This window comes from Daktulosphaira vitifoliae, unplaced genomic scaffold (genome assembly GCF_025091365.1).
Source record: "Daktulosphaira vitifoliae isolate Bord-2020 unplaced genomic scaffold, ASM2509136v1 Scaffold_4, whole genome shotgun sequence".
Classification (NCBI taxonomy): Eukaryota; Metazoa; Arthropoda; class Insecta; order Hemiptera; family Phylloxeridae; genus Daktulosphaira; species Daktulosphaira vitifoliae.
The window spans coordinates 40,542,230-40,564,554 of record NW_026099575.1 but is presented as its reverse complement, the minus strand read 5'-3'; the positions used below and the strand labels follow the sequence as shown (position 1 = coordinate 40,564,554).

Genomic DNA, 22,325 nt, shown 5'->3' with positions numbered 1-22,325 from the left:
AATATTGAAATGACTTGATTAATACTAAATTTAATCTACTAATTCAAGGGTTCGTATCATAATATTATAAGAACTAAAATAAAAATGATCAATTAAATTATGTTTTAATTTTACGGTAATTTTACTCTTATGATTTTATTTTGTAATCAAATCTAATTAATATACTGATATCAGTAATGTATTTAGAGCGAGCTCAGGGATACATGCCCTTCCATTGAAAAAGCTATCCTAATATACAATTGTTTGTTGCTTTTTTACTCATTATTAGCTCAAAATGAGTAAAAAATGGTGCCTAGCTTCTCAAATGAAAATTTTTTTCGTGCCATTCCTATTTTGAATATCTATGATGTCTTTGAGTCAAATCTCATTAGAATCACTTCTGATATATGTGGATTTCATTAAAATAAATTTCATATTTAACATCTAAATAAAAAAAAAAGTAAATTCTATTTTATGAACTTACTTTTATATCATAAAATAAATATAACTTGGTTAATTGTCATATTAAGTGATTTCTAAGTAGTTTAATTTTTTATCAATTAAGTAATTTGTAATTTAATTACCTACAAAAATTAATTTATCCAACATCTAAATAGAAAATCTAAATGAAATAGAATAAATGCGGAAAAATTTTTTGTAAACAAAAAATATTAATTAATACAAATAAATGTACAATTTTTTAATCAGCAGAAATCTGTTTTAATTAACTTTATAAAGTTTTCTTAAAATTATTAAAGAATATTGTAGAAATATCAGCATGAATATGCAAATGATTTAAATGAATTAGTATTAACGATCAAAAATGTTGTTCCTATTACAAAAATTATAGTACTCAATTAAAGAAAATATTTGATTGCCTCAATAATATTTTAGTTACAACAGTTTGGGATTCTTTGTTTTAATAAAACAAATGTTTTTTATATTGTATAAAAATGTTTATCTTTAATGATTATTTAGAGGTTCACAAATCTTTGTGTAAGACCANTTGTATAAAAATGTTTATCTTTAATGATTATTTAGAGGTTCACAAATCTTTGTGTAAGACCATTGCTAACTTAACCACTAAAACCTTAAAATTTATAGCGCTCTATAAAAAAAAAAATTGTACTAGATGAAATATATCATTGCAAAAATAAATAAGTAAAAATTGGAGTTGATAATATGGAAAAATAACACTGTAGTGTTAAAATCATAAATAAAATTAGAATCATAAATAAAATTAGAATCATAAAAATGATTATAGAATTAGAATTAAAATACAATAATAATCTGATTTACTAACAGGTTAGTGCAAAAGAAATGACGTAAACTCGAAAGGTGCTGTAGTTCTAAACTCTACTGTAATAGCAGTTACGGGTGACTAACACATTGGTAGTCAGTGTATCCGTCTAGCGATGGAAGTAACCAGTTCATTTACAAACCATTTGGTTCAACCGTTAACAGTTAAATCGATATTAGTTTAAAAATTAGTTGTAGTTTTTTACTATAGATTAAGCTTTTATTCGTTATTTCCGCAACGATTTTATTGAAAAATAAAAATATAACTTACAATATTGGATTAACAATTAAAAACAGTAAGTTTTAATAATATTTAAATTTAATTCAATAAATAAATGTAAAAAAAATATGTACAAACTCTTCATCTGCAAGTAAAGTAGTTGCACTCACTGTTTCTTTGAATTTATCCTATCCTTATTTTTAATTCTACAAATATTTTTTATGTTTTATTATAATAACTATATTGTGATAGTAATTATAGTATATCATACTAGAGATAACAGTTACGTTATTCATTTTAGACCTAATAAACTCCACAACTTATGCTTTAATTATTCCTATTAACCAAATTATGAAATTATATCACTAATAATCACTTTATAAGATTTTTTTTTTAAACAACATTAGTATGAAAGCTATATCAGTATAGCTTATTAATAGTATTAAACAATTAAAATCGACTAAATGTAAAAAATTATCTTTGTTATATGTGATACAGTCGGGGTTTAAACTATAAGAAATCTTAAATGAGGTATTATAAAAAACTAATATTTAAAATACGAATATAATATTTCAAAATAATTAAACCCAATTTAGGTAGTTGCTATTTAACGCTATGGTATAAATAACAGGCCTTATTTTATACAAATTTTAATTAAATAATGTAATACTTAATGACTGAAGATCGTAAATATCGCCAGTTAAATGTTAAACTTTATATGTAAAATATATGAATAATAACTGATTTACGTCATACAAAAAAAATATTTATTAAAATTTAAATGTTACTTATAGATGCTTCACTTTACTAAAACAAAAGTTTTTAAAATTAATGTTAGAATGTTTCGATATTTCCTTTTTCTATTTGATTTATTGTTTACACGCCGACTACGATTATCAAAGGCTACAAAATGTATACGAAATAAAATTATATATTAAGGTAAACTATTCAGAATTCACATAAATATTTATATAATTTACTAACTATTTTTTTAATTCTTAGAAATTTTATTTTATTTTTAAGTGAATCTAGGTTTTTGATAATATTGAGATTTATTTTATTAAGTTGGTAGTTGATAAATTCAGACAACAATCATACCACCACAGACTAATTCAATAGTTGTTCTTCTTATGTTTCTTATGTTTTTTTATCTTTGGAAAAGTCTGTCTACACTGTTTATAACTGATTTATGATTGAAATTTTCATTTCTTTTGAAAGTAGATATTCCTTTTATGTATTAAATTTTTTTAATTATGATAATTACTTAATAATAATTAAATTATATACATTATTAGTATATATATACAAGGTTAGTGATGATTAAAACCTACCTTCTCTAATCCTATATTAAATTAATGCTAATACAATGTACTTTATGATGAAACAATAAAAACTATCCGAAATCACGATTGCTAGGAGTTCTTCTTTTACTTCTTCCTCGTCTTAATCCCAACTACTTGGGGTCGGCCACCCTTATCCTAAGCTTCCACTTGACACGATCTCCCACATCATCTATGCTCACATCAGTTGTCCTCATATCGTATTTATATTTAAATGTTGTACGATTTAAAAAAGAAAAACCTTCCAACGATTTATTTTCTATGAACCGCTGGTTTCTAAGAACGACAATGACGTATATTATTGGTAGATATGATTTTAATAATGCTTGGGATTAAAATAAAACTTTTAACGGCAATATTTAAAACAAATATCTTTATTATAACATATTTTTTTTGAAAATAGGATTACTAACCAAGTTAACCTGGGAACTTAAAAATTAACACTTTTTTACTTTTCAATTTTTTATAATGTTCCAAAAGTCTTAAATTCTTTACACCTACATTAAATTAAAGATAATACAACAAACTATAAGATAAAATAAGAAAAACTATTAATCAAGATTTTTAGAAGTCATTAACCATTGAACCCAAAAATCATAAAATTTTGGTACAAATAATTGATTTTGTAATATTTTGCATAATAATGGAATGTTTACATCATTCTAGATTATTTTTAATTAAAGTTTGTTTAATATTATATATGATTAAATAAAGAAAAACGTTCTTTGAGTAATGAAACACTAGTCAAAAAACATAATTTTTCAAAGATATGATAAATTTTTTTTGAAATATTTATCGAGGCGTTTTATAACAGTGTTTTTAATCACTGTCATAAAACTGATGTATTACATCTCACAAAACACCAACAAATCATAAAAGTAAATAAGTATGTTTTATTAGTCTTAACTGCATGAAAAGTTTTTGTTATAATCTAAATTTATTTTTTTAAGTGCTTAATAGAGTTGAAATTTATATAAAAAACATAGAATCAAATTCCATCACAAACAAAATAATACAAAAAAGTTTAAATTAATATATTAAAAACGTATGAAGTACAATAATTATTTACAACTAAATACTAGTAATAATATAAATAAGTGCTCAATTATAGTTATTTTGTTTATTTTTTATGCAAATGACTTGTGTAAACTGATTTCTGGTTATTTAGTTAATATTATATGGCCTCATTAGGGTCAAGAAATAGAAAACCGAAAATATGCCTTTTTCAGTGTTTGTTTCATTGTATGAATTAGAAAGTGGCCTTGATAAAAATTACAACCCTTAATTAATGAACTTAGTCAAACCTTTTCAACTGACTAATGTATGCTATTTAAAAATCAATTATGAACATATTTGGATTTAAATTTAAATCTTTAGAATAACATGAATTTTACAATTCTTTAAATTAAAATTCATATGAAATACATTTTGTTTTTATTTGTTTAAACTTTATTATTTGGAAGTTAATAATATACTAATGATATATTAATACCAATTTTAAAACTGTGTAAGATAAAAATTAATAAAAAAAAAATTTGGTTCAAAATTGAAATATACCGTTCATAAAAATTATATGAAATAATAATAAAAATAACAATGTTATAGTATTTATTATTTATTAATAAACATTTTGCAACTTTATTTGTAAAAATTTCAATAAACTTTCTTATATTTTTTTATTTGATAAACCGTTCATTCATTACACTTCTAAAAAAAACACTTCTTAAACTCGATCTTTAGGATAGCCTCAGCTCATTCAGAGATGCGCTTTTAATGTTATCAATGCTTGTAAAACAACGGACTTTTAAAGTTCTCTTAATTTTTGGCAGTACAAAAAAAGTCACGAAAAATTTTTATGGTATGAACTAATTAATATTTCAATATCATCAGCGACTTCTCTCATTATATTTTGGCGATCGTTCATCCAATTCACTTTTTCCATGTTTTCATCAGTTTTTGTAGTGCTAAGGCGTTCGTCATCTTGAAAACTGTTATTTCACTCATAAATACTTTTTTTACTCATGGTAGACTCACTATAGGCTTTTAATAACATTTTACACACTTTGTTACACTTTTTTTAATTTTTTACGTAAAATTTGATACAAATCCTATAATCCATTTTTTTTTTTACAAACGAAAATCGCCGAGCTCATAAAAACGCGTCTAACTTTGGCGGCTGCCACAGACAAAGTAAAAAATGAATCCATCTGAAAATTGTATCATACTTCAGGGATATGTGCACCAACAATATGAAACAAAATTTTTGATAATCAGTCTCTCCAAACCCACTGAATTTAAAAATTTCCGTTAATTTCTGAACAAACCTAGTTCATGCACCAGTACATACTGTACCCACTTGCGTTACATATCCAGATATTACTCCAGTTGGTTTTGAGTTTTAGATTTTACACTTTATATAAGCTTTTAGATTTAAAGCCTTCTTTTACTTTATTCTGAAAGGTCTAGATTTATTTTTATTGTAATTGNAAAGCCTTCTTTTACTTTATTCTGAAAGGTCTAGATTTATTTTTATTGTAATTGAGTTGATTTGATAGCTAAACAGTATTTCTCTCAAATTCCTTAAATTAATTTTATCGTTAAAATTCAAATTTACAAAAGTAAATACTAATTTGAATTATGTTTTTCTAAGTTGTTTGACATTCAGTGCTTTTAATAACTAAATCATGTACTATATGATTAATATATAATTTAAATATCATTAATTAATTCAATACATTTACACATATATATATGTACACATAATATATATTATTTTTTCTATATTAATTCTAAATTACATATGAATTAATTTTTATATTAATAATTTTAATGCATAGAATTGAGTATTCATTAAAACAAGATTTGATTAATTTTATTTCAAATTATTTATTTAATTCGTTATTTTTTAGCTTCAATGCGAAGCTGAGGAGGCATTAATTTTACCATAATGTGTTTTTTTTTATTTCATTACATTATTCATACCACNCATAATGTGTTTTTTTTTATTTCATTACATTATTCATACCACTTTTGCAAGACGCTGACCTCTTCACAAAAAAAATCTTTTTTAATTTAAAAAAAAATTAGCTCAATAATTAATTGGTAGACACAATTAAAGAATATCCATACAATTCTTCGGTGATTTTAACGCAAGTACATGATAATATCATATTATCACCCGTTTTATTAGGAATATATTTTCTTATTAATAAGAATGTTAAAAATTATATGTAATCTTATGAATATATGAACAAATTTGTTAAATTAATGTGATTTAGTTACTCTAACGTATAATTTAAAAAAGTATTTATTAGTACAGGTATCATTTAATTTTTGTTTGCTTTGTAGTTTTGTTTTATTTTTATCATTAAAATTTTATGAAAGCCTTGTAAAAAAATATAGTGCTTTAATGCCTTTTGAACTATTTGTGTACTTTTTTATATTTTAGTATACTTATACACCGTAATTATCAAGAATACGATAATTATTTTATTTTCTGTTTAGAATGTCAAATACTTATAGATGAAAAACATTGTTAGCTATCATTTACTCATTAATGCACTTAACATTTTTAGTTCAAGGTTTAATTATAATATAAGATTTATCTACAATGATAATTATCTTTTATAGTTGAATCTTCATATTATAATAGAGAAATTATTTTTCCATGATGAGGAATATTAAACATGGTAATTAAGCGCATTTACTTGCAAAGTACAATAGTTATAAAACGACAATAAATGAACCATCTACTGATTTTATATAATATGATTAGTTTTAAGATTTTATTAGTATAATTATTATTGTTTTTCACATTGTTCAATATATAAATCTTAGACAAGAGAAACACAAAAAATAATTTTTTTATAACTCTTTTGGAACTTCGACAATATTGATTATTACGTTCTGAGATCCTATTAAAAAAACGCAATAGAAAAAATAAATATAACTAAAATATATTAACAAAACTTAAAATATTATTTATATAATATAAAAATAGATGAAGCAAATGAATTAAACTTCTTTTTCTATCTTTTTCTCATCTAGTTAAAGGAGATCACTAATAAGTTTAGAGTTCATTATAATTTATTATTAATAGTTTTATTGAACATAAAATTTAACACAAAACCGTGTTTCTCTTAGCCACACATTACGTTATTAACCTACATGAAAGTATGTGACGATCTGAGTCATAAGTGCACAGTGGTAAGGTATGTCTTTACGACACCTTGGGTGCAGGTTGTTACCCCTACTGTGCCTCTTTTTTTCATACGACTTTCAGTTCACTTTGTATGACCAACCTTGTTAAATTGTAAGTACTTTTGTTATGTTGTTTAGATAATGCTTAATATTATTACTGTAATTGCACTAAGTATCATGAAAATTGTTTGTTTATAATTATGAATTTTGTAGACTATGTATATTGCCAATGTAAGATCATTTTTAAATTTTCTATGTTATATTATAAATTAATTTCATACGGACAATTGAACAGTTTAATCTAACAGCCAACTTTTTCAGGAAATGATTTTTTGTTAATTTTGAATAAAATTAATTTTTCTACGTAATTTAGAACAAAAACAAGATATATAATCCTATTATTTGCGTATATGTTTAATATAGAAAAAACATAATACTATTTACATATTATTATCAATGAATTTTTTTTTTAACTACTGCTTCAGAAGAATTTGTAAAATCGAACTTGCCTGGTTGATGCGCTGTGCTCATTAATTATACATAGTAAATAAATCATCAAAACAATTTTATTTGACGTATAATATATTTAATGAGATAAATTTGATAAAACTTTAAACCATTAGTTTACCCAAATATTGTAAAAATTTAAATACAATTTTTTTTAATGCNTTTACCCAAATATTGTAAAAATTTAAATAAAATTTTTTTTAATACTATTGTCTAACATTAAAAATATATTTAAAATATTAATAAATCACGTACATGTATGTCGGGAACAATGTTAAACACATTGTGCTAAACTAATACTGATAATATCGTAACTCAAAAATTAATCAAATTAAAAAAAATCCAGCACAGTGTGGTCGCAGTACAGTGTGGACGTGGCATAATTGGGTCCAGTATAGATTTAATCTGACAGTGATTAAAATCACTATTATAAAAAACGATTCGATGCAAATCTGTAGACAGTGTTAAATTTTATAAAATAAAGTAGATATTACTTTTATGGCAAACATATTTAAAAGTTGAAGGGCTCGATGCAATACTTAAAAAAAAAGTTGTTTGTTACTTATAAATAAATTTATTGATCTACAAGGAATTTTCATCAGAGACTAAAATATACTTTTCTAAATCCACTTTTAAGATTATTTTAAATCTGCAATTAGAGTATAGTATATGGACTAAATAATAACAAAATCGTTCTAATTAATATTAAAAATATTTTAAAAAATTGGTGGATTATTCTAAAAGCTACATGATCTCCTTTTTCCTTATTTATATTCTGATTACAAGTTTTATGATTTATAAGTGTAATATATATATATATTATATAAAGGGAAAGGGTTCAATTAAAAAAAAAACCCAGTACAGGGGGGTCGCGGCACAGTGGTGACGTGGCATAGTTGGATCAAGTATAATGATATCTGACAGTGATTACAATCACTATCAAAAAAAAACGCTTCGATGCAAATCTTTAGATAGTGTTTAATTTTAAAAAATTGGTGGATTATTCCAAAAGTTACATGATCTGCTAGTTATTAATATCCTTATTAATATCCTGATTAAGATAAAGTATGTCAAATTAAAAAGGGATTATTAAAAAATATTATTTCTCCTAAAAAAATTGTGTTGATCATTATAAAGTTAAAAATTTTAAAAATAAAATCGAGAATTTTAATAAAGTCCGCAATTTTTTTTTCCATAATAAAGTATATTACATTAGCTTTAATATAAAATATATATAAAAGTGTCAGTATTTCCGGAACACTTTCAAAAGTTAAGTTGAAAAAGTTAATTTTTTGTGAAAAAATTGTCATTTTGAATCCCCCTTTGTGGGCTGGTAAAGGGTTAAATTTATAAAAAAAAATATACCAAATGATAGATAAGGACATTATGTATCTATAAAAAAAAAATGATATTGATTTGTTAATTTTTGAAAAAGTTATGGTAGTTTCAAGTAAAAATTATGAAAACTAGCGATTTTTAAATTTGTAATTTTTTTGGAGGTTTCCCTCCTTTACGGGAAACGAGGGAAATTTTTTCAATTTTTGAGGCTAATATCTTAGACTAGATACGATTTATGATCTTTTAATATATCGTTAAAAGAAATCGGTCCAATAAGAGCTGAGAAAAAATAGTAACAGACACAAAAAAAAAAATACATTATAGTAAAATTAATACCTTCTCAGCTTAGCATAGAAGTTAGTATACTTCATAAAAATTATCATTATCAATTACAAAAAACCAACTTTCCAATGAAATTGATCCTACAATATTTGATTCAGGATACACAATGTATTTCTCGATACAAATTATAATAATCTCAACTACTTATTCATGTGTATTGTCAGCTTTTCGATAAAAGTTACAGAAAACACAAACAAATTTTATTTATATAAAACTAATACGTTTTACTTAAAACATTCAAAATTAAACAAATATAATTTGCATTTTTATAGTGACAGGCTGTGAAAAAAATATTAAAAACACGCCTTATAAAATAAAACTTTTCCTATTTAACTTCAATGCTAAATAGAATCTGTAAAAAAAAAGTACCATAATAACAATTTTTGACGTATTTTGGTGGAATTGGTGATGTTCCTATTTATTGATGACCTGTTGAATTTCATTAAGAATTTATGCTTAATATCTGACCATATAGATAATATAATACTTGTTAATCATGTTACATAAATAGTCGTTAAGATAAAATATAGTACCATTAATATTTGTATAAATCATAACATATAGTAGTCTTAGCAGTTAATCATATTTTCATTAAAAATTTTAGACTGATGTAAATGAATTAGATATATATTTTTAATGTTCGCGCATTAATTAATAGTTAACCAAATTGTCCGAATTATATAGATAAAAATATTAAAATAACTTTTTAAAAAAATTACCTTCATTATATAGCAAATTAAAGATAATATGATGTACTTTTTTCAAAAAACTTACCGAAAGAAAGTTCATTGTCTTTTTTAAATTGTAGCAAAATTCGATTTCAATTAGTTTTATTTTATCAGAGTTGTAGTAAAAAGAAAGAGTATGACAAATTTTTACAGTAAATTTGTCATTTTCGGCTTTAAAATCATATAACTCATAGATAAAAGATTATGGTAAAGTTTTTATTTTTATTCATTATAAAGTACTCTTAAAAATTTTAATTTTATATAGGCTAAAAAAACGCAAACCATTTTCAAAGATTGAGTTTAGATAAAATTCAACATATGTAGGTGGTCTCTTTTATTATTTTTTATTCCACTTTTACAAAATTTTTATAACAAACCCGGAATATGCTTCCCGTTCTTTTCGACCTTTGTCGTGCATAGACCATTTTATCTTCGTGACGAGTAAATATAAATAATAATTATAATATAAAACATTATCATCTCTTTAGCCATACTCCTAAATATTTGAAGTTGAGTTATTGATTTGCAATGGGTTTTTTTACCCAACTCTACCTTATTATGGCTAAAGGAACCAGTATGGGAATAGATGCGAGTCACTAATAAACTTCTTGGATGGGTGACCATAAAATACAGCAAACAATGCAGCTGAACGTCAGCGATAAGGCAAAGACTGAATGTTTCACTCCGCCACACCACACAGCAGTAATTAAAATACACATAAATATTATTATTTAATGATAAGTACTAAAAATTTCGATCATACTTATACGGTTAAAAAAAATGTATAATTGTTCAAAAATACAACGAAAAATCTAGTAGAGTCACTATATCATTAATTGTTATAAACTAGTTAATCATTTCAAAACGTGACTTTTCCGGAATTGTTAAACTTAAACTAGCCTTTAATAAATTTATGAGGTTTTAACTTGTTTTAATTTTCAGAATTCAATAAATCATAATCTTATATAATAAAACATTGAAAAATTAACCAATATTGAAAAAATTACTCAATGATGTAGGAATTTTTATAATATAAAAACTTGTTGACGTTATTCAGGGAAAATTATTTTTTGGATGTGGACATTTTTTTAGCGCACCATGAGCGTTAAAAAAATTTATCAAAAACGCTCATTGACGCGAGCGTTTGTCGATTTAAACTTGAAATTTGTACCAAGCTTACTTAGAAACTTCCTTAAATTATCCGGAAATATCACGTCACTTCCATTTGAAAATAATCTTCCTTTCAATGAAACTGTTTTTATTTTTATTTTATTATCGTTTTTATACTTTACAGCAACAATTGTTTATTTGCTTAATTGGAAAATATGTATATAGAAAATTTATTAATGACTGATTTACCCTATTTTATATAAAAAATATTTTATTAGTATTTAGTTAAACCAATGTAGCAAACTTGATCACGATTTAAATTTTAATAATTTTATTATAGCTTTTTCAAAAATTTTAAGTTATTAAAATTATAAGTTATTCAGAAATATTATGCAAAATAAATGAATACAATTTAATAAATTTACAATAAATTTGTATATACGATGTTTAAACATATTGACTTTAAGAAAATTAAACAAGTATCATATAAATATATGTTTCAAGTATAACTATAATTCGACATATTACATACAAAAATAATAATTGCATTTTAGAAGCAAATATAAAATATTGAGCAAGTTAAAGAATATTTTTCAAAAATATAATCTAATTTAAAGTACTAGCGTTTGTCCAAACAAATAAAAATTCGTCCAAGGCGCCTCGAGAAAGAAATCATTAATTAATATAATTAATACAACTTGCAATAAAATGTTTACAAATGGCAATAAAATTCACTATCAAATTTTAATCTATACCGGTATTACCTGTTATTATTTTAATAGAACAAAGCAAGGAAAATCCTGTAAAAATTATATCTTAATTTAATATATTATAATTATAGCTAATCTTATCGAACCGGTAGTAAAAATATAAAACAGGGGGGTCGCAGCACAATGGTGACGTGGCATAGTTGGATCAAGTATAATGATATCTGACAGTNGCACAGTGGTGACGTGGCATAGTTGGATCAAGTATAATGATATCTGACAGTGATTAAAATCACTATCAAAAAAAAACGCTTCGATGCAAATCTTTAGATAGTGTTTAATTTTAAAAAATTGGTGGATTATTCCAAAAGCTTCATAAACTGCTAGTTCCTTATTAATATCCTGATTAAGATAAAGTATATCGAATGAAAAAGGAATTATTAAAAAATAGTATTTCCCATAAAAAAATTATATTGATCAATACACTTTTCAATAAGTTATAGCATTATAAAGTCAAAAATGTAAAAAATAAAATTGAGAATTTTCACACAATAATAGCATTTGGTAGCCATTTTCACCGTGAAGACAAAATAAAGTCCGGAATTTTTTTTTTTACATAATAAAGTAGATTACATTAGCTTTAATTTAATATATTTAGAAAAGTGTCAGAATTTCCGGAACACTTTCAAAATTTAAGTTGAAAAAGTCAATTTTTTGTGAAAAAGTTGTCATTTTAAATCCCCCCCTGTAGGCAGGTAAAAAGTCAGATTTATAAAAAAAATATAATCTTTTGACGTATCATTGAAAGAAATCGGTTCGATGAGAGCTGAGAAAAAGTGGTAACAGACACAAAAAAAAATAAATAAAAAAATCACATCTTAGTAAAACCATTCTCAGCTTCGCATCGAAGCTAAAAATTGAGAAAGTACTTTAAAAATCTTTAAATATAATGTAGATTAAATAATTAGTACTATTTTACGCTTATAATTACAATTTCGGTCTCTAATCAATTTGGATCACTTTACGTTTTTTACACTGTTACCTCAACCCAATAGCTTTACAAATTACAACTTACATGATGGTTAAAGTAATACAAAAGTTAAATGAGAGTTGTTGTTGAATTTTACATATAACTATATAAATTTGACCAACTATTCTCATAAATTTTCCTAGATTGTACATTACTTTACACAGATTTATCGGTATTTTTTATTAAGTTTCAACGCCTGTCAGTTAATTATATTGCCACACATTACGTGTTAGTTTTAACCTAAAATATTTTATAGCAAGGAAAGTTCTTAAAAATGAACCTGTTCAAATTCACCATAGAAAAATTTTCTTTTAAAAAAAATTACAAAACTACAACAATCAAGAAATATAAAAGTATTTATTATGTAATAAAATATTACATTAATTATTATATAACTGTGGTATTGACCTTATTTTATTAAGATTTTTTGCGATAAGAAATAATTAGTTAATTAAGGATGGCAAAAATTCTAGACACTAATTTTTAAAATTTAAATGATAAACACTAGACAACTTTTCAATGAACGAACCAATAACATTCACGTTCAAATATCAAATAATAACTAAACTTACGTTCAAGTTCATATCCTTAAATTTGAATGTGTTCACTCTCATCATTCTTTAACAGTTTATAAAATTATTACTTTTAATTACTATGGACACATTATTCAGTGACATATAAATTAAAAAATCCTTTTAGCATTTCACAGTGTCCCGCGATCCACGACTCCTTTGTCAGCCATCGCACCATCACGTGTATATCNACTCCTTTGTCAGCCTTCGCACCATCACGTGTATATCGCAGTTTGACTGACCAACGCCGTGTCCCGCGGGACAAAGTCCGACAAGTGCCGCTCAGCCGACTACGATCCGCCGGTAATTTATGTTGAAGTCATCTTAGTGACACCTTACGAAACGCATCGTTTCGTTCGATGTCTTTTTCTCCGCTTTGACACCATCTCATCGGTCGACATCATCACACTCATCGATTATTGTTTTATTAGTGTAACACTTTGTTTCCTGTACTTGGTGCGCTATACTTTTTTGACATTAATTAAACGTCACTTATCGAACATACGAAGTTTTTATGACGAATGAGTTTTGTTCAATCTTCCCTCTCGTTTATATCACGTTCAAGTAAAAAATATTAGTTACAACACTTGTGAACAATTTTTTTTTTTTATTTGCTGTTTTAATATTTTTATAATGATTGTAGTTGAATATAAATTATCTGAATAACTATAAATTTTAGTGTTGTTTGATTGTAAATCATCTTGATGGACTAAGTTCAGTTTATACTCAACATAATGTTTTTAATGTAAAACACGTATACCCTTGTACTGTTATTTATCAGATTAATTTTACGTACACGATATTCTTTACATGTTATTAGTTGTAGGTGAATTCATAAATATTTAAAAAATAACTTATTACATATTATGTATTCGTGTGTATATATATTTATATATATATTTTACCGCCAAATAATTGTACTTATTTGTATTACTATCGTATGTTCTCTTACATGGATATCGTACAAAGACGAAATATAGTAAGGATTTAAATAAAGTGTTTTTATATCACTAAATATAAAAACGACCTAGTCATGACAGATATCTATTGCAAAGTAACTGAGCTGGAATACGAAGAAGACAAAAACACAGCTTATAATTAAAGAATGAATTAAATCAAACTGACAACTTTCATAACCTTTGATCTTATTGATTTTTTAATAAATATTTCCTTCTTAGATTACATTTAAAGCATATTAATTATTGTTTATCACTAATAAATAAATAATAAAAATAATATATTATATATTAATATTTCATAATATCAAAATATTTACGAGGTAGTGAATATGTTGTGATGATGGGTGCATCTCGTACTAGTGTATATTTATAAAGCATACTCTACCTGTGCTACATACCTACTCTATGTATTGAAACACTTGCAACTTGAGTACTTATCATAAAGTTGTTATTGAAAATTGAATTTTTTTGTAAAGAAAAATGGTGAAATTTCGAAAAAAATATACATATTTGTATTTGTATTTTTTTCTTATAGTGATAAATAATAATATATATGCTCTAAACATGATTTAAGAGGACAATAACTGTTTAAGAAAATTTCAACAGAATTGGATTAAAAATTTTAGAAGTTGTCAGTTAGATATGATATACTTTGTATATACTGACAAATTATAATTTGTCTTAAAAAATTTAATGTCTTGGGAACAATTATTGGTTCTATCGAAGTTTTTTATTTGAAAAATTTTGCTTTCAATCGTAATAGTTTTTATTTTGTAGACTTAATAAGCTATGGAAGACATAATTCTCGATTCAACACATGTTTCAAATGATGAACATTTAATGGTGAAAATAACCAATGCGTTTAAAAAATACGATACGACTACCGTTTTAAATGGATTTAATATGAGTGTTTCTAAAGGTGTCATGTATGTCTATACCTCTCAAATATACTATTCTGAACTTGAGAAATTTTCTATTTTATTACTTAATAGTATAAATCTTTTCAGATATGGTTTATTAGGTCCTAGTGGTTGTGGAAAAACAACTTTATTATCATCAATTATTGGACGTACTCGATTGAACTCGGGTCAAATAAGATTGGGAGTAAAACGAAAGAAACAAATAGGATACATGCCTCAGGCAAGTAATCTAATTTAAAACATATTTTTGAGAATTTGTTACCGAAAAGCTAATATGTCACAAAAAGAGGTTTATGATATTTTTTATCATATGTATAAAGAAGAATGTTTTCTTTCATAAAAATTTACAATTGATCTAACTTTTGGAAAATAACTATAAAATTTAATCTATTCATAATTCTGTAAATAATATCCAAAAGTTTTTTATACAAACAAATTTTTTTGGAGTGCAAAAAAAATAATTTAACGATAAAATAGTCATATTATTTTTCGTAGATGGCAGATATTAATTTTTTTTACATATATCATCAACATTCTCAAATCGAATTTTTTATTTTGGCTTTTGGATACAAAGTACGAAGTTATTTATTGAATTTATTATATTCTCACGAATAATTTTTCAAAATTAAATTATAATTTGAATTAATATTTTATACATTTTTGGATTGAAAATTTATCTATTTATCACAACTACTTGCTTCAGGATTTAGCACTTTACGATGAATTTTCAATGTTAGAAACATTTCATTATTTTGGTTCATTATATGAAATGTCTTATGATGAAATTATTGACAAAGGAGAAAAATTATTAAATTTTATGGAAATGCCACCATGTACCACACAGTTTGGAAATATGAGGTAAAATTAAAAAAAAAAAATTATCTTTTACCATTTTTAATAATGATTTATATAGTGTACTATAAATTAAATTTGTAAATTTTGAAAAATGTATGTCTTGTAATAGAGTTATTAAAATGTTTAATAGCGGTGGACAACAAAGGAGATTTTCTTTATGCGTTGCTCTCTTACATGATCCAAGTCTTTTGATATTAGATGAACCGACTGTTGGAGTGGATCCAATAATAAGTGCAAGGTGAAACATATTCTTTTAATATAAATATTTCTATATTATGGACCTAAAGCGAAAAATCTAGAAAAATGTAAAAATCGTTTATACTTTTTAATTAACTTCCAGAAAATCTATAAAATCCAATTCCATCATTAAGATGGACATTTATTTTGAAAATATGTAAAATGTTCTCACATCAATGGTTTAAAATTAGATTTATTTGAAATTAGTTCAGAAAATTTACTTTTTAATGTTGAGTCTTTTAGTCCAAAGTCAAAGAATTGTAACATTACTTTATTTTACAATTATAAGGCAGTATAAAAAATATTAGATGTTTTTTTATCTTTATTTCAAGTATTTGGACATATTTGCAAGATTTAACCAATCGTGGAAAAACCATAATTATAACTACGCATTACATCGAAGAAGCACGTCAAGCTAACATGGTTTGCTCTTTTAAAATAATAGTTACAATAATCATAGATGATTTATTACATTACCACATAACTATATTTTAGATAGGATTAATGAGAAAAGGAGTTCTATTAGCAGAGGCTTCACCTTTAGACATTATGGAGTCATGTAATGCTGATACATTAGAAAGTGCATTTTTAATACTCAGTCAAAAACATTCAGCTCATATGGTATATAATAAACATTAACTTCTTCGTGTAAAAACAATTAATTTAACTATTAAACATACATAATATATTACAATAAGCTTAAATAAAAGTTAGTACGTTAACACATACGTGTAAGTATTTCACGTTTGTAATGAGTCATGTCAACATAATTTATAACAAAAGTTAATAGCGAAAATGATTAAAATAAAATAAACATTAAAATTTAGGAAGGCATTTCAGAGTATATGTAAAAATTATTTACCTTTAGTTATAATCGAGTAATCTAAATCTACCTAAAATCTTAAGTTGTAAATTAGAACAAGAAAATCTACTCTCCTTTCAGAAATTTTTTCTTTACAATCGAAACCACTTATACTGCGTTAAGGATAAACTAATGTTATAACTTATAGCTAATGTTTTCGATTTCTGAAGAAATTTATTTAATGCTTATTGTCCAATGGAAAGAAAACAAAAATTAAAACATTGGCACACAATTATGCACGACGCGTTCCCTACTGAGTTATTACACAGTTTGTCTTAAGATAAGCTCAATTATAAATATAATTTATTTAAAGTTTATTTTTATTTTTGTTTAATAGTCTACGGAAAGAAAAATATCAAATACTCCTCAGTCTTCAGCAACAACAACACTTAAAAAATCGTCATTTTTTTCTAAGACTCGTTTCAAAGCTCAATTATTAAAACATTGGTATTGGAGTGTCAGGAACTGGAAGTTTGTACATTTAGATCAGTAAAAGTTTCCGTTATTTTTTTACTTAATTATTTATTTATGTTATAAATTAGAATTATAGGTTTCGTATGCCTTTTACCGATTTTTACTCTACTTCTTTTCAACACCTTGATTGGTCAAACTCCTGACCCATTAAACTTTGGAATTATCAACAAAGAAATCAATAAACATACTTGTCAAAAAATTCAACTAGAAGAAATGTGTGACGATCAAATTCCTTTAAGCTGCAAATATTTGTACCACCTTAAAAATAACGAAATAACTTTGGTATTTACCATTTTTACAACTATAAGATGATTAATGTTCTAATATACTTTAACTTTAGTATCTAACATACTAAGAAACTTCTTATAAACTATAAAAATTTAATACAAAAATACAAATATAAAATATATATACAGGAAACAGGTCAATTTTTACGATAATGAGAAAAATAGAAACCCGTTCTCTTACCGACTGAACACTCTATATGTATAAATATATATATACAAGGTGTCTAAGACTTGAAACAATTTAAAATATTGACTTACAATAGAGATATAATTATTAAAATTCATAAATTATGAAAATTAAAGTAAATTAATGACCCAACTGTGATTGAAGTTTTTTAATGCAGAAAAAAATTAAATAAAAAAAATCGTTATATGATTTTATATGTTGTATCAATTAATAATTAAAATGTTAATTTATGGTAAAATTTTGTTTTAGCTATTTAGAATATTATCAGTAATATATTATATAGGCGATTCTTGTATCATTGACCACTTAATTAATCAAAAAAAAATTTATATTAACAATTTTTTTATTTGTTTTTTGTTTTAGTTACATATTTTTCTTAAATTATCAATCATAAAGTATTTTTTATGTTCTTCCTTTATATCTTATAAACGTGTCAACCTTAATTTTTTAAAGGGAAATATATATAATCAACTAACTTATTTAATAGATAATGATTTAATTAAGAAAATGACTGATCGATACAAATTTATAGTCCAGTATTTCATAAGTTATTAAAAATTTAAAGTAATAACTGGAGGTAAGTAGTGGGTGTTGCTATTTTATCACTAATCAGTTCCCGGCCGTACTTTCCCTCCCATATAGGTATAAAAAAGTTAATAACTTCTGAAACATTGTTTAAATTAAAGTTGTTATCAACCAGTCATTTTTTAATTTTATCATTATCATAACCAGATTAATTATGTACGTTGCTATTGAAAAATAAAGCTAACATCCTTATAAGATATAGGGGATGAAAATAAGAATTATTTTATGACAGATAAATNGTATACACATTATCATCATATGTATACACAGTAATCATGAAAAGATAGCGTTTTCTTCTGTCCTTTTCTCAATACGTATTTCAATGTTTATAACCGTAAAATAGTACATGAAAATTCAAATTTTCACAAACTTCAAAACGCTACAGAATATTTACTACTGAATATTAATAAGATATTTTTTTACTAAAATTTTTCTTAAATTCTACTCTACAAAATAGCTATCTTAGATTTTTTTTTTACTTTTTATTTAAAATTTTAAAATAATTAATATTTTTAATAAAATGTAAAAAAATGAATTATTGAGATATAGCTATAGACCTAACGTCTAGCTAATATTTAAAAAAAAAATCAGCTAAAAATATTTACTGGATCAAAAGTTATTTAAGTTGTCAGTGAATGGTGGGCCATCCTGTATATATATGTAACTAACTAAAGTAAAAAAGATACACAAAAAAATTATCATTTTAAGAAAAGTTGAGTGAGTGGCTAATGATAAAAGAATCACTCAGAAAAGTATAGACTTTAAATCACACATGCCGTGATTTCTGCAACCACTTTTTATTAATAAAACTTTCATCTTCGAGTAGAAATATTATGATGATGAAGAGTTAGCCAAATCAGATGCATTATACAATAATATTTGGGGTTATTTATTATTTTCAAATAACTTCACAAACTTAATAAATAAAAGATACGATGATTCTTTTGGTATGAGTTCTGAAGATTTTGAACACATGACAATATCATCGTCAATAGATATGTCTGGTAACTGACTACTTTTAATTCTGATTGTAAATTTTTTTAATAATTTATTTTTGTCGTCAATTTCAGATTTTATTATTAGTAAACTAATTCAAAGTAAATTAATTAATAGTTTTGAGGAACTTAGTAAAGCATTCAATCATTGTAATTCTACATCAGTGCGTTATATTGATCCACGACCTTTTAAGGTAAAATCACTAGTTACTATTATACATGTAACTATTTTACTGAATTGAATAAACTGTATTAATATTTATTAAAATCTAGATAATGGAACCAGTATTTGGTAAATTAAAAGTGAATATAGTTGAATATGGAACACCGGCAATAATATCAATGTTAGTACACCCACATTGTTTTAATACTCATATTACAAAGAAAATAATTTCAACGAAATTATTAAGACATATAAACTCAGTGTATACTAAAATAATTAATCTTGTTAATTCAATAATAAGCTCTCCGTTTTGAAACAACAAAACTTTTTAATAAAGTATATAAATTCATAATGAGCAGTCACGTATCGAAAAGACGCATAACAAAAGTGACAGCACCTAATAATCCTGACATTCATTGTTTTTCATTTTTTTATACTAATGGCCTAATTAATATCACAAAAAAAACGTATACTACATCTTTCGAACACCTGGAAATATTTATAAATTAGTAATTCTTATTCTCGGTTAAAGATGTAAGCAAACCGAACCAAAGTAGATTTTTTGTTTTTTTTTAACAAAGTTTTTACTACTTATATGTTAATGTCCTTTAAAATTCCTCATAATTTAGTTAATTAATTTTGTTTAGTTTATAATTTATACACAAAATAACTATAAAATATTAAAATTTTTCACTTGCAAACGAATTTTTTTAAAAGTTAAAACTAAAAAATAAACAAATTATATATTAACTAGTACTAAAGGCAAGCGTCTTTTTTTTTGATAACAGTACATTTTTATTGATACAGGGTATTTTAAACATTTTTTGTTATGATCGTTAAATCTTGTATCAATTTAAATTAATTGTAACATGAAATGAAACACTTAATTTTTGGACCAAAATAAAAAATTTGTTTATCATTATAGTTAAACTTTGTTTTAGTATGGAATTTTATTTAACATTTCTTTTTACTGCATTATCAATTTGTATGGAAAAAAATCGTGGACTCATGGAAAGAAGCCTTTCTGCAGGTACTTGATATTTAAAAGTTGTTTTTTTTTTTTAAAGTTTACATATGTAAAAATAAAGTTTTTAAAATATTATTTTTGCTCTTAATATAATGCAAAATTTAACTTTTTAGGTCTAACAGTAACTGAAGTTCTTTTGTCACAATTAATAGTACAAATCATCATGCTCGTTATTCAAACATTCACTATTTTCACATTACAATTTATTGTTTTTGATTTTCCTTTCTTAAGTCCTTGGGCAGGACCTTTAACAATCGTATTTTTACAAGGAATTTGTGGAACATTTTTAGGTAAAAATTATTAAATGATTAATTTATCTTAATTTGTAATCTCTGAAGGAGAATTTTAAAATTTAGAAATGACGTTAATAATCGCCATGTCATAGTGGAATTGTTAAAAAAAAAAATTATCCTCTCTATAACTTATATCATTTTTTTCATAGGCTTTGCGTCAAGTATAGCATTCAACGAAGAAAGGACAACAACTTTTATAGGAATAGGTATCGTCTTAACACAAGTATTTTTAAGTGGTAAGTGTAAATAAGTAATAATTTTAAATACATAATTTGATATATTATTTCCTTCTTCATAGATAAATTAAAACTTATAAATGCTAAATAATTTATACTAAGATTGTAAATGTTAACAATTGATCTATTAATAGTGATGAATAAAATTAGATAAAGTTTAATAAAAATATAATTAATACATCTATGTCATCAGGTTTAATGTGGCCAACTGAAGCAATGCATCCAATAATCAGAAATTTTGCTAAAATTTTACCTCTAACATTATCTATTGAAGCTTTTAGATCAATGATATCAAGGAATTGGGGTATACAACATATTGATATTTTTAGTGGTTTTGTATCAATAATTATTTGGATATTAATAGCTGTTTTAATTTCAATTCTTAATTTGAAGTTTAAACAAGGCATACAAGCTAAAAAATAAATTAATAGTCACATTAATTATTTATCACGGAAAAATATTTGAGCTTTATATTAAATGTATAGTTTTTAAATATATTTAAAGTTAATTATTTTACCAATCTTACATCTTTGGTAGTAATGTAATAAAAATTATGTAAATATTTGTAATATTATATATGTATAGTTAGTGTATAATGAATTTTTATTACTATAATATTAAATCAAACTGACACTGGACTCAAATAATTGATAAGAATTAAATATATTTATGTAATAATACGCTGTGATTGATAATAAATTGTAACGCTAGTTTTTTTAAATATTTTTTTATTACGTTATTTTTCAATATTTTATTTCAATAGTATGAACAATATTAATTATTCATCTCTTGAAAATTTCTTCTGACAAAACATTTTTTTTATAAATACATTTTTACAGTATTATTGACGTTTGGTATTAAGATACTATAATT

The 22,325-nt window shown here is 24.1% G+C and overlaps 1 protein-coding gene across 1 annotated transcript; it reads left to right on the top strand.

Moving 5' to 3' along the window:
• Positions 1-1,365: 1,365 nt before the first annotated feature.
• Positions 1,366-22,076, top strand: LOC126906297 (ABC transporter G family member 23-like). The gene is made up of 16 exons (XM_050686823.1): positions 1,366-1,574; positions 15,109-15,257; positions 15,339-15,471; positions 15,955-16,109; positions 16,237-16,344; positions 16,676-16,766; positions 16,839-16,964; positions 17,543-17,676; positions 17,748-17,961; positions 19,565-19,742; positions 19,809-19,927; positions 20,007-20,077; positions 20,838-20,926; positions 21,037-21,213; positions 21,366-21,452; positions 21,646-22,076. The coding sequence occupies exons 2-16, from the start codon at positions 15,121-15,123 to the stop codon at positions 21,873-21,875; spliced, it is 2,049 nt and encodes a 682-aa protein (XP_050542780.1). The 5' UTR covers positions 1,366-1,574; positions 15,109-15,120; the 3' UTR covers positions 21,876-22,076.
• The last annotated feature ends 249 nt before the right edge of the window (positions 22,077-22,325 follow it).

Excerpts from the sequence above, each read along its gene's own strand:
- LOC126906297 (XM_050686823.1), top strand. The coding sequence starts at position 15,121 with ATGGAAGACATAATTCTCGATTCAACACATGTTTCAAATGATGAACAT. Across the intron at positions 16,767-16,838 it reads AAGCACGTCAAGCTAACATG|ATAGGATTAATGAGAAAAGG; the intron begins GTTTGCTCTTTT and ends ACTATATTTTAG. Across the intron at positions 19,743-19,808 it reads ATCGTCAATAGATATGTCTG|ATTTTATTATTAGTAAACTA; the intron begins GTAACTGACTAC and ends CGTCAATTTCAG.